General features: G+C 45.2%; 1 protein-coding gene across 3 annotated transcripts in view; it reads right to left on the bottom strand.

Annotated features, from left to right (window-relative positions):
* LOC115109274 (low-density lipoprotein receptor-related protein 5-like) overlaps window positions 1–18861 on the bottom strand; it is a 92629-nt gene that overhangs the window by 60935 nt on the left and 12833 nt on the right. For 2 of the 3 annotated variants that reach the window (XM_065009689.1, XM_029634005.2), the window contains exons 4-6: window positions 16937–17134; window positions 14045–14241; window positions 4108–4239 (exon numbers count right to left, since the gene is read on the bottom strand). In XM_065009689.1, coding sequence (XP_064865761.1) covers window positions 4108–4239; window positions 14045–14241; window positions 16937–17134 — 527 coding nt within the window. Of the gene's footprint in view, window positions 1–4107; window positions 4240–7897; window positions 7908–14044; window positions 14242–16936; window positions 17135–18861 lie in introns of those variants that run through there. The other variant, XM_065009690.1, reaches the window with a different exon arrangement.

Below are 18861 nucleotides of genomic sequence, written 5' to 3' on the forward strand. Positions count from 1 at the left end.
ACGCTATTAGCGCGCACCCCGCTAACTAGCTAGCCATTTAACATTGGTTACACCAGCCTAATCTCCAGAGTTAATAGGCTTGAAGTCATAAACAGCTGCTGGCAAACGCACAAACGTGCTGTTTGAATGAATGCTTACAAGCCTGCTGCTGCCTACCATCGCTCAGTCAGACTGCTCTATCAAATCATAGACTTAATTATAATATGATAACACACAGAAATACGAACCTTAGGTCATTAATATGACCGAATCCGGAAACTATCATCTCGAAAACAATACGTTTATTTTTTCAGTGAAATACGGAACCGTTACGTATTTTATATAACGGGTGGCATCCATAAGTCTAAATATTCCTATTACATTGCACAACCTTCAATGTTATGTCATAATTACGTAATATTCTGGCAAATTAGGCGGCCCAAACTGTTGCATATACACTGACTCTGCGTGCAATGAACGCAAGAGAAGTGACACAATTTCACCTGATTAATATTGCCTGCTAACCTGGATATATTTTAGCTAAATATGCAGGTTTAAAAATATATACTTCTGTCTATTGATTTTATGAAAGGCATTGAGGTTTATGGTTTGGTACAAATTGGTATCGGTGCGATACGCACCGCATCGATTATATGCAACGCAGGACACGCTAGAAAAACTAGTAATATCATCAACCATGTGTAGTTAACTAGTGGTTATGATTGATTGTTTTTTATAAGATAAGTTTAATGTTAGCTAGCAACTTACCTTGGCTTACTGCATTCGCGTAACAGGCAGTCTCCGCGTGGAGTGCAATGTAATCAGGTGGTTAGAGCGTTGGACTAGTTAACTGTAAGGTTGCAAGATTGAATCCCCCGAGCTGACAAGGTCTGTCGTTCTGCCCCTGAACCCACCGAGGCAGTTAACCCACCGTTCCTAGGCCGTCATTGAAAATAAGAATGTGTTAACTGACTTGCCTAGTTAAATAAAGATTAAATAAAGGTGTAAAAAAATAAATAATAATAATCGTCCAATCGGTGTCCAAAAATACTGATTTCCGATTGTTATGAAAACTTGAAATCGGCCCCAATTAATCGGCCATTCCGATTAATCGGTCAACCTCTAATCTCAAGACATAAGTCAGGAAGTTAAAGCTTGGTCGCAAATGAGTCTTCCAAATGGACAATGACCCCAAGCATACTTCCAAAGTTCTGTGAAAATGGCTTAAGGACAACAAAGTCAAGGTATTGGAGTGGCCATCACAAAGCCCTGATCTCAATGCTATAGAAGATTTGTGGGCAGAAGTGAAAAAGCATGTGCGAGCAAGGAGGCCTAAAAACCTGACTCAGTTACACCAGCTCTGTCAGGGGGAATGGGCCAAAATTCACCCAACTTATTGTGGGAAGCTTGTGAAAGACTACCCGAAACGTTTGACTCAAGTTGAACAATTTAAAAGGCAATGCTACCAAATACTAATTGAGTGTATGTAAACTTCTTACCCACTGGGAATGTGATCAAAGAAATAAAAGCTGAAATAAATAATTCTCTCTACTATTATTCTGACATTTCACATTCTTAAAATAAAGTGGTGATCCTAACTGACTTAAGACATTGCATTTTTACTAGGATTAAATGCCAGTAATTGTGAAATACTGAGTTTAAATGTATTTGGCAAAGGTGTATGTAAACTTCCGACTTCAACTGTACATATTACCTCAACTAACCGGTGCCCCCGCACATTGACTCTGTACCGGTACCCCCCTGTATATTGTCTCGCTATTGTTATTTTACTGCTGCTTGGGCTTGCCTCAATTTTTAGGCCAAAAACCTCACAAAATGGAGTCATAATAAACACTACAAGACCAAAAGTAAGCGGACACCTGCTTGTCGAACATCTCATTCTAAAATCATGGGCATTAATATGGAGTTGGTGTCCCGTTTTGCTCCACTCTTCTGGGAAGGCTTTCCACTATATGTTGGAACATTGTTGCGTGGACTTACTTTCATTGAGCCACTAAAGCATTAGTGAGGTCGGCACTGATGTTGGGCCTGGTTCGTTGTCGGCGTTCCATTTCATCCTAAAGGTGTTTGATGGGGTTGAGGTCAGGGCTCTGTGCAGGCCAATCAAGTTCTTCCACACTGATCTCGACTAATCATTTCTGTATGGACCTCGCTTTGTTCACGAGGGCATTATCATGCTGAAACAGGAAAGGGCCTTCCTGTTGGAAGCACAGAATTGTCTAGAAAGTAATTGTATGCTGTTGCCTTTAAGATTTCCCTTCACTGGAACTAAGGGGTCTAGCCCGAACTATGAAAGAAAAACCCAAGACCATTATTCCTCCTCCACCAAACTTTACAGTTGGCACTATGCATTCGGGCAGATTAGCGTTCTCCTGGCATCCGCCAAACCCAGACTTGTCCATCAGACTGCCAGATGGTGAAGCGTGATTCATCATTCCAGAGAATGCATTTCCACTGATCCAGGGTCCAATGGCTTTACACCACTCCAACTGACGCTTGGTATTGCACATAGTGATCTTAGGCTTGTGTGCAGCTGCTCGGCCATGGAAACCCATTTCATGAAGCTCCGGACGAACAGCTATTGTGCTGACGTTGCTTCCAGAGGCAGTTCGTAACTTGGTAGTGAGTGTGGCAACCGAGGACAGACACTACGCGCTTCAGCACTCGGCGGTCCCATTCTGTGAGCTTTTGTGGCCTACAACTTCGCGGCTGAGCCATTCCTGCTCCTAGACGTTTCCACTTCACAATAACAGCACTTACAGTTTACCGGGGCAGATCTAGCAGGGCAGAAATTTGACCAACTGACTTGTTGAAAAGCTGGCATCCTATAACGGTGCCAAGTTGAAAGGCACTGAGCTCTTCAGTGAGGCCATTCTACTGCCAGTGTTTGTCTATGGAGATTGCATGGCTGTGCACGATTTTATACACCGTCAGCAACGGGTTGGCTGATATAGCAGAATCCACAAATTTTGAAGGGGTGTCCACATACTTTTGTATATATAGTGTATGAACAAACTGTTTCAGATGGGAAACATGTGGATGCCTTAAGTCATGGGCAGGAGGGGTTAAGAGATCAGACCCTCCAGAGAGAGAGCGAGACCATAGCAGAGGGAATGTTAAACACACCCTGGGGCAAGTCAAATAAACAGGTTTCATGAGCCCGGGCCGTAACCACTACACACACAAACGGAGCAGTGACCTGATTAGGCCTGGCTACCTACGTAATGTCTCTCTGCCCAGAAGCAAGGCAATGAGATTGGAGTAGCAGAGCAAGGAGAATGACAGCAGCAGAAACATAACAATGCAAAAAAAGAGGAGGTCCAACCTTCCTGTCTCATATGTGGTCTTTGGTAAACTCTGGAAAGTAGGGAATGTGCAGAGAGGAAGGGTGGAGTGCTATGCTTCTAGCCTAAATGTAGCTGTCTGTATGTGAGAGAAATAGAAATGAAGAGCAAACGGCAGGGTAAATTGTGCATTCAGAAGCTTGCCATCTGTCAGAGATTAGGTCTCTGTCATGGCTCTCTGGTTAGGCATGCTAATGTTTTGACGAGGAACAGGATGCCAATGCACCCAAGACAAATGTCTCAATTGAACGACTGTATACATTTTTTTTCTCCACAAAATGTTATGCTTAATTACATAGTTATGAAATTAAAAGTAGAGCTTTGTCTTATTTCCTAATCTAGTTAAAGAAAAATGGGACAAAATGACATTTGACACGATAACATGAAATTATTAAGAGCAGCTCTGCAGTTCAATAGGCCTAATGCAAGACAGTCCAAAACTAAAATCACCTCAGGAATGTCAATAATGTCCCATACACCAGATGGGAATGTCTGTGAAACCACAATACATGTACAGTAGCATAAGCAAAGGGAGTTATCACTGAGGGGGTACTGTATGGGCCGAGTCTCAAATGGCACCTTATTTCCTATATAATGCACTACTTTTGACCATTCAGGGCCCATAGAACTCTGTTCGAAAGTAGTGCACTGTATAGGGAATAGGGTGCCATTTGGGACGCATAGTGCCCCCTATAAAAGACTGAGTAGCTAGTAACCCACACCAGATGATGGTCTAGATGGTCACAGACAGCTAGTCTCTTACCTGGGCGACAGGTCTTCCCATCCTCCTTGAGCTTGACTCCAGTGGGGCATGCACAGCTGTAAAAGGGTTGCATGGGCGACAGCAGGCACAGGTGGGAGCAGCCTCCATTGCTGTCGCTGCATGGGGTATGGACTGTGGGCGCAATGAGCAATGTCAGAAGAGATAACACAGGTGGGGTCCTTTCAGTTTCACTGATTAAGACCGAAATCCACACTGCAAACACCCATCAGTCCCTCCAGAATTTTGTTTGGATTTTTTGTGATATTTGCGGGAAAAGTTAAGGACTTTGCTGCATCAATTTTGACGTTTTCAAATGATTTTGTCCAAATTCTCACGAAAATCCACTGACTAGGGAAAGTTGATGTGTAGCTTGACTGAAACATATGCGATTGGTTAAAATTGCAAGCCCTCTTTTTGTACTGCGGTGATGGGTCAGTTTTAGGCGATAATATTGTGATGATTTGAATGTTTTATGCAGAAACATTGCAGTGATTGGTCAAATTTGCAAGCCCACGCATAATATGCAGGAAATTGATGATTCAACAAAAACAATTATATCACAGAATCGCATAATCCTGGAGGGTCTGATCTAGTCATATGCATTGGTGTATATTCAGAGAACCATTTTCACAACATAACAATTGATGAAGAATTTGGGAAGACTAAAAACGAAACCAAAGAAAAACATTTTCAAACAAGACCAACATTGATATTTCCCTCCACAATAAAATCACTGCTTGGACAATAGCTGTGCCATAAAGTTTGATATCATGTGGTGAGATTTTCCTTGTCTACTCTCAGCATGGCACTACAGAGCTACAGAACCCAGTGGCTGGCACAGCAGAGCAGCAAACACCAACCCCCTCCCCTTCACACAGCACTACAGGCTGATTACAACAAGGCTACATTCAAACTACTCAAACTCCTCTCACACACACAGTCTAAAAAAAGCCAATACATTTTTGGATTTGATTTATGGAGGCTTGATATACAGGTAAGGTGATGATTTATTGGCCAATGTTTAGATTTTTTATTTTATTTAACTAGGCAAGTCAGTTAAGAACAAATTCTTAATCACAATGACTACCTACTAGGGAATAGCAGGTTAACTGCCTTGTTCAGGGGCAGAATTACAGATTTTTACCTTGTCAGCTTTTTACCAACACTCTAACCACTAGGCTACCTCCTCAATTTCCATGTCATTTACTCAAAAAATCTAACCCTTCTTTCTCTACATCCCCTGCCCTCCCCACACTCCTGGAGAGAAGCAAACCACCATAATGGTGGAGTTCTTTATCATTCATTCCCCAAACAAACACACACAATAACTGGCGCACCAATGTTTACACACTGCCAAAGTAATCAGTTTGTCACTTCCAGTCTCAACACACACCCACGCACGCATACACACATGCCACGGAGATGGGAATCATAGCGTGCTGGAACATCGCTGTTTCTGCACAGCACAGACGTTTATTTGTCCAGCCAGGAATGTCAGACATTTGAAAACGTTCATTTCTTGACAGATTAATTGTATACCATGACCCCATTTTACTGTGTATGGACACTAACTGTCCATCAGGTCAGTCTAAAAAATATCCTTGCAAAACAAAGGCAATCTGTTATGTTGTGCATAAGAAAACTAAGAGTACTGGGGGGACATTCATGTGTACTTAACATTAACATATTGCACAGATTGAACTGAAAAGGCACTACATACAGTCTGGTTGTCTGATTGATTTTATTGTTGTGTCATGCATCTTTACAAACCCCAGCCCACATGGGCTTATTAAACATGATCTGCTTTATCCAAACAAGATGATCATACATGAACACACACATTTATGTAGGCTGTCTAATAGGACACATCATTAGTTATTGTCTGGCTGGCTGTCTAATAGGACACATCATTAGTTATTGTCTGGCTGGCTGTCTAATAGGACACATCATTAGTTACTGTCTGGCTGGCTGTCTATCTGGACCCAGCACTAGTTACTGTCCGGCTGGCTGTCTAATAGGACACATCATTAGTTATTGTCTGGCTGGCTGTCTATCTGGACCCAGCACTAGTTACTGTCTGGCTGGCTGTCTATCTGGACCCAGCACTAGTTATTGTCTGGCTGGCTGTCTATCTGGACCCAGCACTAGTTACTGTCTGGCTGGCTGTCTATCTGGACCCAGCAATAGTTACTGTCTGTCAGGCTGTCTATCTGGACCCAGCACTAGTTACTGTCTGGATGGCTGTCTATCTGGACCCAGCACTAGTTACTGTCCGGCTGGCTGTCTATCTGGACCCAGCACTAGTTACTGTCCGGCTGGCTGTCTATCTGGACCCAGCACTAGTTACTGTCCGGCTGGCTGTCTATCTGGACCCGGCACTAGTTACTGTCCGGCTGGCTGTCTATCTGGACCCGGCACTAGTTACTGTCTGGCTGGCTGTCTATCTGGACCCAGCACTAGTTACTGTCTGGCTGGCTGTCTATCTGGACCCAGCACTAGTTACTGTCCGGCTGGCTGTCTATCTGGACCCAGCACTAGTTACTGTCTGGCTGGCTGTCTATCTGGACCCAGCACTAGTTGCTGTCTGTCTGGCTGTATATCTGGACCCAGCACTAGTTACTGTCTGGCTGGCTGTCTATCTGGACCCAGCACTAGTTACTGTCTTGCTGGCTATCTGGACCCAAAATGAGTTACAGTCTGTATGGACCCAGCATTAGTTACTGTCTAACTGTCTGCCTGAACCCTGCATTAGTTACTGTCTGGCTGTATGTCTGGACCCAGCATTAGTTACTGTCTGGCTGTCTGTCTGGACCCAGCATTAGTTATTGTCTTGCTGGCAATCTGTCTGAACCCAAAATGAGTTACAGTCTGTCTGGACCCAGCATTAGTTACTGTCTGTCTGGACCCAGCATTAGTTACTGTGTGGCTGTCTGTCGATCTATCTGGACCCAGCATGAATTACTGTGTGGCTGTCTATCTGTCTGAACCCAGCATTAGTTACTGTCTGGCTGTCTATCTGTCTGAACCCAGCATTAGTTACTGTCTGGCTGTCGATCTGTCTGGACCCAGCACTAGTTACTGTCAGGCTGTCGATCTGTCTGGACCCAGCACTAGTTACTGTCAGGCTGTAGTTCTATCTGGATCCAGCACTAGTTACTGTCAGGCTGTCGTTCTATCTGGACCCAGCACTAGTTACTGTCAGGCTGTAGTTCTATCTGGACCCAGCACTAGTTACTGTCAGGCTGTCGTTCTATCTGGACCCAGCACTAGTTACTGTCAGGCTGTCGTTCTATCTGGACCCAGCACCAGTTACTGTCAGGCTGTAGTTCTATCTGGACCCAGCACTAGTTACTGTCTGGCTGTCTATCTATCTATCTGAACCCAACACTAGTTACTGTCTGGCTGTCTATCTATCTGAACCCAACACTAGTTACTGTCTGGCTGTCTATCTATCTATCTCAACCCAACACTAGTTACTACATGGCTGTCTATCTATCTGAACCCAACACTAGTTACTGTCTGGCTCTCTATCTATCTATCTGAACCCAACACTAGTTACTGTCTGGCTGTCTATCTATCTATCTGAACCCAACACTAGTTACTGTCTGGCTGTCTATCTATCTGAACCCAACACTAGTTACTACCTGGCTGTCTATCTATCTGAACCCAACAATAGTTACTGTCTGGCTGTCATTCTATCTGGACCTAGCAGTAGATACTGTCTGACTCTCTAGCTGTACCCATCAGTAGTTACTGTCTGGACTGTCTATCTGGGCCCAGCAGTACTTACTATCTGGCTGTCTATCTGGACCCAGCAGCAGTTACTGTCAGGCTGTAGTTCTATCTGGACCCAGCACTAGTTACTGTCAGGCTGTCTATCTATCTGAACCCAACACTAGTTACTACCTGGCTGTCTATCTATCTGAACCCAACACTAGTTACTGTCTGGCTGTCTATCTATCTATCTGAACCCAACAATAGTTCCTGTCTGGCTGTCTATCTATCTATCTGAACCCAACACTAGTTACTGTCTGGCTGTCTATCTATCTGAACCCAACACTAGTTACTGTCTGGCTGTCTATCTATCTATCTGAACCCAACACTAGTTACTACCTGGCTGTCTATCTATCTGAACCCAACAATAGTTACTGTCTGTCTGGCTGTCTATCTGGACCTAGCACTAGTTACTGTCAGGCTGTCTATCTGGACCCAGCAGCAGTTACTGTCTATCTGGACCCGGCAGCAGTTACTGTCTATCTGGACCCAGCAGCAGTTACTGTCTATCTGGACCCAGCAGCAGTTACTGTCTATCTGGACCCAGCAGCAGTTACTGTCTATCTGGACCCAGCAGCAGTTACTGTCTATCTGGACCCAGCAACAGTTACTGTCTATCTGGACCCAGCAGCAGTTACCGTCTCGACTGTCTATCTGAACCCAGCAACAGTTACTGTCTCGACTGTCTATCTGAACACAGCAGTAGTTACTGTCTGGACTGTCTATCTGGACCCAGCAATAGTTACTGTCTGTCTGGCTGTCTATCTGGACCTAGCACTAGTTACTGTCAGGCTGTCTATCTGGACCCAGCAGCAGTTACTGTCTATCTGGACCCGGCAGCAGTTACTGTCTATCTGGACCCAGCAGCAGTTACTGTCTATCTGGACCCAGCAGCAGTTACTGTCTATCTGGACCCAGCAGCAGTTACTGTCTATCTGGACCCAGCAACAGTTACTGTCTATCTGGACCCAGCAGCAGTTACCGTCTCGACTGTCTATCTGAACCCAGCAACAGTTACTGTCTCGACTGTCTATCTGAACCCAGCAGTAGTTACTGTCTGGACTGTCTATCTGGACCCAGCAACAGTTACTGTCTATCTGGACCCGGCAACAGTTACTGTCTGGACTGTCTATCTGGACCCAGCAGCAGTTACTGTCTGGACTGTCTATCTGGACCCAGCAGCAGTTCCTGTCTATCTGGACCCAGCAGCAGTTCCTGTCTATCTGGACCCAGCAGCAGTTACTGTCTATCTGGACCCAGCAGCAGTTACTGTCTATCTGGACCCAGTAACAGTTACTGTCTATCTGGACCCAGCAACAGTTACTGTCTGGACTGTCTATCTGTACCCAGCAACAGTTACTGTCTCGACTGTCTGTCTGGACCCAGCAGTACTTACTATCTGGCTGTCTATCTGAACCCAGCAGCAGTTACTGTCTGGACTGTCTATCTGGACCCAGCAGCAGTTACTGTCTGGACTGTCTATCTGAACCCAGCAGTAGTTACTGTCTGGACTGTCTATTTGGACCCAGTAGCAGTTACTGTCTATCTGTACCCAGCAACAGTTACTGTCTATCTGGACCCAGCAACAGTTACTGTCTATCTGTACCCAGCAACAGTTACTGTCTATCTGGACCCAGCAACAGTTACTGTCTATCTGTACCCAGCAACAGTTACTGTCTGGATGTCTATCTGGACCCAGCAGCAGTTACTGTCTGGACTGTCCATCTGGACCCAGCAGCAGTTACTGTCTGGACTGTCTATCTGGACCCAGCAGTACTTACTATCTGGTTGTCTATCTGAACCCAGCAGCAGTTACTGTCTGGACTGTCTATCTGGACCCAGCAGCAGTTACTGTCTGGACTGTCTATCTGAACCCAGCAGTAGTTACTGTCTGGACTGTCTATTTGGACCCAGTAGCAGTTACTGTCTATCTGTACCCAGCAACAGTTACTGTCTATCTGGACCCAGCAACAGTTACTGTCTATCTGTACCCAGCAACAGTTACTGTCTATCTGGACCCAGCAACAGTTACTGTCTATCTGTACCCAGCAACAGTTACTGTCTGGATGTCTATCTGGACCCAGCAGCAGTTACTGTCTGGACTGTCCATCTGGACCCAGCAGCAGTTACTGTCTGGTTGTCTATCTGAACCCAGCAGTAGTTACTGTCTGGACTGTCTATCTGGACCCAGCAGCAGTTACTGTCTATCTGTACCTAGCAACAGTTACACTCTATCTGGACCCAGCAGCAGTTACTGTCTGGACTGTCTATCTGGACCCAGCAGCAGTTACTGTCTGGACTGTGTATCTGGACCCAGCAGCAGTTACTGTCTATCTGGACCCAGCAACAGTTACTGTCTATCTGGACCCAGCAGCAGTTCCTGTCTATCTGGACCCAGCAGCAGTTCCTGTCTATCTGGACCCAGCAGCAGTTCCTGTCTATCTGTACCCAGCAACAGTTACACTCTATCATGACCCAGCAGTAGTTACTGTCTGGACTGTCTATCTGGACCCAGCAGCAGTTACTGTCTATCTGTACCCAGCAACAGTTACACTCTATCTGGACCCAGCAGCAGTTACTGTCTGGACTGTCTATCTGGACCCAGCAGCAGTTACTGTCTGGACTGTCTATCTGAACCCAGCAACAGTTACTGTCTGGACTGTCTATCTGGACCCAGCAGTAGTTACTGTCTGGACTGTGTATCTGGACCCAGCAGCAGTTACTGTCTATCTGGACCCAGCAACAGTTACTGTCTATCTGGACCCAGCAGCAGTTCCTGTCTATCTGGACCCAGCAGCAGTTCCTGTCTATCTGGACCCAGCAGCAGTTCCTGTCTATCTGGACCCAGCAGCAGTTACTGTCTATCTGGACCCAGCAACAGTTACTGTCTATCTGTACCCAGCAACAGTTACTGTCTATCTGGACCCAGCAACAGTTACTGTCTATCTGTACCCAGCAACAGTTACTGTCTGGATGTCTATCTGGACCCAGCAGCAGTTACTGTCTGGACTGTCCATCTGGACCCAGCAGCAGTTACTGTCTGGACTGTCTATCTGGACCCAGCAGTACTTACTATCTGGTTGTCTATCTGAACCCAGCAGCAGTTACTGTCTGGACTGTCTATCTGGACCCAGCAGCAGTTACTGTCTGGACTGTCTATCTGAACCCAGCAGTAGTTACTGGCTGGACTGTCTATTTGGACCCAGTAGCAGTTACTGTCTATCTGTACCCAGCAACAGTTACTGTCTATCTGGACCCAGCAACAGTTACTGTCTATCTGTACCCAGCAACAGTTACTGTCTATCTGGACCCAGCAACAGTTACTGTCTATCTGTACCCAGCAACAGTTACTGTCTGGATGTCTATCTGGACCCAGCAGCAGTTACTGTCTGGACTGTCCATCTGGACCCAGCAGCAGTTACTGTCTGGTTGTCTATCTGAACCCAGCAGTAGTTACTGTCTGGACTGTCTATCTGGACCCAGCAGCAGTTACTGTCTATCTGTACCTAGCAACAGTTACACTCTATCTGGACCCAGCAGCAGTTACTGTCTGGACTGTCTATCTGGACCCAGCAGCAGTTACTGTCTGGACTGTGTATCTGGACCCAGCAGCAGTTACTGTCTATCTGGACCCAGCAACAGTTACTGTCTATCTGGACCCAGCAGCAGTTCCTGTCTATCTGGACCCAGCAGCAGTTCCTGTCTATCTGGACCCAGCAGCAGTTCCTGTCTATCTGTACCCAGCAACAGTTACACTCTATCATGACCCAGCAGTAGTTACTGTCTGGACTGTCTATCTGGACCCAGCAGCAGTTACTGTCTATCTGTACCCAGCAACAGTTACACTCTATCTGGACCCAGCAGCAGTTACTGTCTGGACTGTCTATCTGGACCCAGCAGCAGTTACTGTCTGGACTGTCTATCTGAACCCAGCAACAGTTACTGTCTGGACTGTCTATCTGGACCCAGCAGTAGTTACTGTCTGGACTGTGTATCTGGACCCAGCAGCAGTTACTGTCTATCTGGACCCAGCAACAGTTACTGTCTATCTGGACCCAGCAGCAGTTCCTGTCTATCTGGACCCAGCAGCAGTTCCTGTCTATCTGGACCCAGCAGCAGTTCCTGTCTATCTGGACCCAGCAGCAGTTCCTGTCTATCTGGACCCAGCAACAGTTACTGTCTATCTGGATCCAGCAGCAGTTACTGTCTATCTGGACCCGGCAGCAGTTACTGTCTATCTGGACCCGGCAGCTGTTACTGTCTATCTGGACCCGGCAGCAGTTCCTGTCTATCTGGACCCGGCAGCAGTTCCTGTCTATCTGGACCCAGCAGCAGTTCCTGTCTATCTGGACCCAGCAGCAGTTCCTGTCTATCTGTACCCAGCAACAGTTACACTCTATCTGGACCCAGCAGTAGTTACTGTCTGGACTGTCTATCTGGACCCAGCAGTACTTACTATCTGGTTGTCTATCTGAACCCAGCAGTAGTTACTGTCTGGACTGTCTATCTGGACCCAGCAGCAGTTACTGTCTATCTGTACCCAGCAACAGTTACTGTCTATCTGGACCCAGCAGCAGTTCCTGTCTATCTGGACCCAGCAGCAGTTCCTGTCTATCTGGACCCAGCAGCAGTTCCTGTCTATCTGGACCCAGCAGCAGTTCCTGTCTATCTGGACCCAGCAACAGTTACTGTCTATCTGGATCCAGCAGCAGTTACTGTCTATCTGGACCCGGCAGCAGTTACTGTCTATCTGGACCCGGCAGCTGTTACTGTCTATCTGGACCCGGCACCAGTTACTGTCTATCTGGACCCAGCAGCAGTTACTGTCTATCTGGACCCAGCAGCAGTTACTGTCTATCTGGACCCAGCAGCAGTTACTGTCTATCTGGACCCAGCAGCAGTTACTGTCTGGACTGTCTATCTGGACCCAGCAACAGTTACTGTCTCGACTGTCTATCTGAACCCAGCAACAGTTACAGTCTCGACTGTCTATCTGAACCCAGCAGTAGTTACTGTCTGGACTGTCTATCTGGACCCAGCAACAGTTACTGTCTATCTGGACCCGGCAACAGTTACTGTCTGGACTGTCTATCTGGACCCAGCAGCAGTTACTGTTTATCTGGACCCAGCAACAGTTACTGTCTGGACTGTCTATCTGTACCCAGCAACAGTTACTGTCTCGACTGTCTGTCTGGACCCAGCATTACTTACTATCTGGTTGTCTATCTGAACCCAGCAGTAGTTAAGGTCTGGACTGTCTATCTGGACCCAGCAGCAGTTACTGTCTGGACAGTCTATCTGGACCCAGCAGCAGTTACTGTCTGGACAGTCTATCTGGACCCAGCAGCAGTTACTGTCTGGACAGTCTATCTGGACCCAGCAGCAGTTACTGTCTGGACTGTCTATCTGGACCCAGCAGTACTTACTATCTGGTTGTCTATCTGAACCCAGCAGTAGTTACTGTCTGGACTGTCTATCTGGACCCAGCAGCAGTTACTGTCTATCTGTACCCAGCAACAGTTACTGTCTATCTGGACCCAGCAGCAGTTACTGTCTGGACTGTCTATCTGGACCCAGCAGCAGTTACTGTCTGGACTGTCTATCTGGACCCGGCAGCAGTTACTGTCTATCTGGACCCGGCAGCAGTTACTGTCTATCTGGATCCAGCAGCAGTTACGGTCTATCTGGATCCAGCAGCAGTTACTGTCTATCTGGATCCAGCAGCAGTTACTGTCTATCTGGACCCAGCAGCAGTTACTGTCTATCTGGACCCAGCAGCAGTTACTGTCTATCTGGACCCAGCAGCAGTTACTGTCTATCTGGACCCAGCAGCAGTTACTGTCTATCTGGACCCAGCAACAGTTACTGTCTATCTGGACCCAGCAGCAGTTACTGTCTGGACTGTCTATCTGAACCCAGCAACAGTTACTGTCTCGACTGTCTATCTGAACCCAGCAGTAGTTACTGTCTGGACTGTCTATCTGAACCCAGCAACAGTTACTGTCTCGACTGTCTATCTGAACCCAGCAGTAGTTACTGTCTGGACTGTCTATCTGGACCCAGCAACAGTTACTGTCTATCTGGACCCAGCAACAGTTACTGTCTATCTGGACCCAGCAACAGTTACTGTCTGGACTGTCTATCAGGACCCAGCAGTACTTACTATCTGGCTGTCTATCAGAACCCAGCACTTGGATGTCCATGGGGGAGTAGATTCCACTGAGTATCTCCCTCCTCTTGTCTCCAGTGTGTTTGTTGCAGGCGTGGATGGAGCGGGTCTGCCAGTCTGTCCAGTAGAGAGTCTCGTCTGACAGGGTGAGGGCAAACGGGTGGGTGAGGGTGCCCTCCACCACAGTCTCCCTGTGAATTCAACATATATTTACAGATCAAAATACTGTTTTTATCTTTAATGCATGACAGTTCAAAACTAACCACCCAAAAACAACCGAGAGCCCCTTGGTTGGGATCTCTGTGAGACCCTAAAGCAGATCTGTTATAACACGTAGCTTTCAGGAGCCGCTTCAAGCCTTTTCCAGGAGGAAATAAAACAAATCAGGTTGTCAGACTTTAATGGAGCATCTGGTACACTCTTTAGAAGGGGAACGATTGCACTAATGGTACAGCTGTCCTGATTCAGAAAGGAAGTCAGTCAGAGCAGAACAGCATAGTGCAACCCCATCCATTAGTACAGCACTCTGCTCCCTTCTGCTCCAGCAGACAACACAGTCAGGCCGGTGACTACATACAGTTGAAGTCGTAAGTTTACATACACGTAGGTTGTCATTAAAACTCGTTTTTCAACCACTCCACAAATTTCTTGTTAATAAACTATAGTTTTGGCAAGTCGATTAGGACATCTACTTTGTGCATGACACAATTAATTTTTCCAACAATTGTTTACAGACAGATTATTTCACTTATAATTCCCTGTATCAGAATTCCAGTGGGTCAGACGTTTACATACACTAAGTTGACTGTGCCTTTAAACAGCTTGGAAAATTCCAGATATTATGTCAGGGCTTTAGAAGCTAGGACCTCCACAAGTCTGGTTCATCCTTGGGAGCAATTTCCAAACGCCTGAAGGTACCACGTTCATCTGTACAAACAATAGTATGCAAGTATAAACACCATGGAACCATGCGGCCGTCATACCGCTCAGGAAGGAGACGAGTTCTGTCTCCTACAGATGAATGTACTTTGGTGCGAAAAGTGCAAATAAATCCCAGAACAACAGCAAAGGACCTTGTGAAGATGCTGGAGGAAATTGGTACAAAGGTATCTATAGCCACAGTAAAATGAGTCCTATATCGACATAACCTGAAAGACTGCTTATCAAGCCATAAAAAAAGCCATAATGACCATCGTTATGTTTGGAGGAAAAAGGGGGAGTCTTGCAAATCGAAGAACACCATCCCAACCGTGAAGCACGGGGGTGGCAGCATCATGTTGTGGGGGTGCTTTGCTGTAGGAGGGACTGGTGTACTTCACAAAATAGATGGCATCATGAGGTAGGAAAATGATGTGGATATATTGAAGCAACATCTCAAGACATCAGTCAGGAAGTTAAAGCTTGGTCGCAAATGGGTCTTTCAAATGGACAATGACCCCAAGCATACTTCCAAAGTTGTGGCAAAATGGCTTAAGGACAAAGTCAAGGTATTGGAGTGGCCATCACAAAGCCCTGACCTCAATCCCATAAAAAATTGGTGGGCAGAACTGAAAAAGTGTGTGCAAGCAAGGAGGCCTACAAACCTGACTATGTTACACCAGAATCTTGTGGAGGGTCTAGCTAAAATGTTTGACCCAAGTTAAACAATTTAAAGGCAATGCTACCAAATACTAATTGAGTGCATGTAAACGTCTTACCCACTGGGAATGTGATGAAAGAAATAAAAGCTGAAATAAATCAATCTCTCTACTATTATTCTGACATTTCACATTCTTAAAATTAAGTGGTGATTGATCCTAACTGTCCTAAAACAGGGAATTTATACTAGGATTAAATGTCAGGAATTGTGAAAAACTGAGTTTAAATGTATTTGGCTAAGGTGTATGTAAACTTCCGACTTCAACTGTTGGTTGGTAAGGGATCCATTTCCAGAGGGATAGAGGGTGACAGCATGTTCTCCCCAAAACGTTAATAGTGTTTGAAGAACTTGGTTGGGAAGAGAAGAAATGTATTACATCCCGATTTCACAGCTATTTCGCATTTGACGTACTTGGAAGTTGGACATGTGTGTGTTTGAAGCCATTTAAAACATACTGTAAACTGCTCCATTAATCAGACGTCTCAAGAATGTGCACATGAAAAGCAAAACCTCTCGCTTTAACACAGAGAATAGGTAAATGCTAACAGAAACTACTTCTGGGATGAAGTTTACATTTCTCCGTAAAAGTGCTTATGATAATTCCGACCAACTTCAACAATGGAGTACCATTACTGGAGGTCAATTATGCAATTCAACTGTCTCTTGCCAATTGGAAAATTCTACCATGGTGCATCTTATTCGTATCCTCAATCTCAAATTGGGAAATCGTTTCCTGAGCAACTTATACACAAACTCTAAGGGCAATACAACTGCATTGGTCTTGAGAAAACAACCTCCCTCATTCTACATCCTGTTGAAAGTGGTCTATTGTCTAAACAAGAAAATGTAAACATGCCATACCTCTTTATTAATATTGCCATTAAAGCTCAATTACACAAAGAAAAGTCAATCTTTGCCCCGAGGGCCCCAATCACAACCATAATGCCAAGTCAGATAGGGTTACAACAGTATGGCGGAGATGTAATTTCCAGTTTAGAGAACCACACAGAGGGAGGGATCACAACTGGGCCTACGTGCAGAGCCAATGTTTAGATTGGGGCCTCCAGATTCAAATGTGTTTGGATTGGAGGTTTCATCCATACCATCCTCTGAAATTAAGTTCAGCCCAGTGCCATAGTTCAGTCTGGTATCCCTGGCTGTTTTTCCACTAAGGGTGTAAAAAACAATAATGAGAAGAACAGGGAGAGAGGGAGAAAATGTGTGCTCGAGAGAGAAGACCAACTAACCGTGAGGAGCCGTCCAGGTTGGCTCTGTGTATGAAGCTCAGCTTGGCGTCTGCCCAGTACAGTTTCTGTTCGTCCAGGTCAATGGTGAGGCCATTGGGCCAATAGATGTCCACCTCCACGATGATCTTCCTGTTGCTTCCGTCCATCCCTGCCCTCTCGATGCGAGGCTCCTCCCCCCAGTCTGTCCAGTACATATAGCTGGAAAAGAATTGTGTCAAAATCACAACCAATCTGATCAGGCCAAACAAACCCACCCACATAACCACATCTGATACCTATGAAAGAAAAGTCCGACAAATGGTAGGGTTTTATTTTTACTGGGCAAGTCTTGTGGTTGGAGCCAAATGCAGCTGGAAACAAACTAGACAAAACACCCAGCAAAACACAGAGTGAGTCTTATCAGTGGTGCTCTACAACGGGCTTGAAAGTTGAAACCTTTTTTCTACTTATCCTCATGTTAAAACCACAGATGCTGGCGAACATACGCATGCACAAACACACACAAATTCACATGTCTACAGGTCCTCTGACAAAGCCAGATATATATCTTAAAATTTGCCAGATCTCCAAGCTGTCTGCATGTTGTGCCCAGAATAGCTGCAGTCGCTTCAATGTGCACTACATTGAAAGCAGGCATGCTAAATTTCTATTCATAGACAGCTATGGAGGTGGATGGGCGGGGAAGGCCACCAGCAAATATAACAGATCTAGGTGTGGGCCCTAGGTTCGGTTAAATTGACAGAATCAAAATGGTCTAAGAACTGAAAAGCGATTCTAAAATAACCTAACCAGACACAAACATACAGAATTTGTGAACAACGTATGAGCTGCCTCCTGGTTTCCCAATTGTCCTGGTCTGTGGTTCACAAAATGGCTAGAGAAGGTGTTGGTAGGACTGGGCGATATGGCCAAAATATCATCACAATATTTTTCACATTTTTGACAGTATGACATATTTGAAGGTATTTTAGTTTTTTTAATAATAAAAGTTCTAAATATGCTTTATGAGTAGTGCATGACCCTAGGGTGGCAACACATACAGTACATTCTAAGTGTTTTAATTGGGGATTTCTCCTTGTATAAAACAAACTTCAACCAAAACTTGGGATATCGTGGGCACTTTGAATTCAATGCTGTTTGACATGACAATGAATTAAAAAGCCAGGGAGGAGTTATTGTGACAGGGCTGCAACCAAAGTGTTGGTCAGTGTTTCCCAGTGGACCCTAATTAGAGGTTACATTAAATGTTATCTTGCTTTATGTAGCTTGTGTGTAGCTGTGTGCCTAAGACAAGTTTTCCCTTGGAACATTAAAGTTAATTCTATCATCTGATGCTTCTAAAATATTAATGCTTCGCATATTCTTCCGATTTAAAATATACCGTTGCATACACATGCTGATCTAGGTCTACACTGAACCAGAATCTGGTCATACAGGAGACGTTGAATATGGCGATTCTCCTTCAAGTCCAGGAAGCAGCCATTCAACTGGCCTTTCACCAGCTTTCAAGGTTAATAATGTCAAAGTTTGATCGGTGCCTACCAAATAATGGAGTTTCGCAGAGCAACTATCGTCATTACTGCCATTACGGCCGGTAAATACTTCCATAAAAGGTCTAAAGAAGTTACATGCAACCGAAAAAATGCCTTGTCTGGAAAGAATCTAAGTATTGTTTTTGACCAAGTGCCATATCTACCTCTTCTGCACCGCCATTAAAATCTAAATGTGGATTTGTGGAAGAATGGATCATCGTTTTACACTCTTCACCCTTTTAACCTTTGTTTCGTTTTATAACCCCATGTTAATAAAATTGAAAAACTCAGGTTCTTGAGGTTTGAAGTTTTTTTCCACAAAACCATACATGTTCAAAAATAGCACCAAATCCATGAAATAAAAAAGGTATTACTGCAGTACTTTCCACTGAC

This window comes from Oncorhynchus nerka, linkage group LG25, assembly GCF_034236695.1.
Source record: "Oncorhynchus nerka isolate Pitt River linkage group LG25, Oner_Uvic_2.0, whole genome shotgun sequence".
NCBI classification, from domain to species: domain Eukaryota; kingdom Metazoa; phylum Chordata; class Actinopteri; order Salmoniformes; family Salmonidae; genus Oncorhynchus; species Oncorhynchus nerka.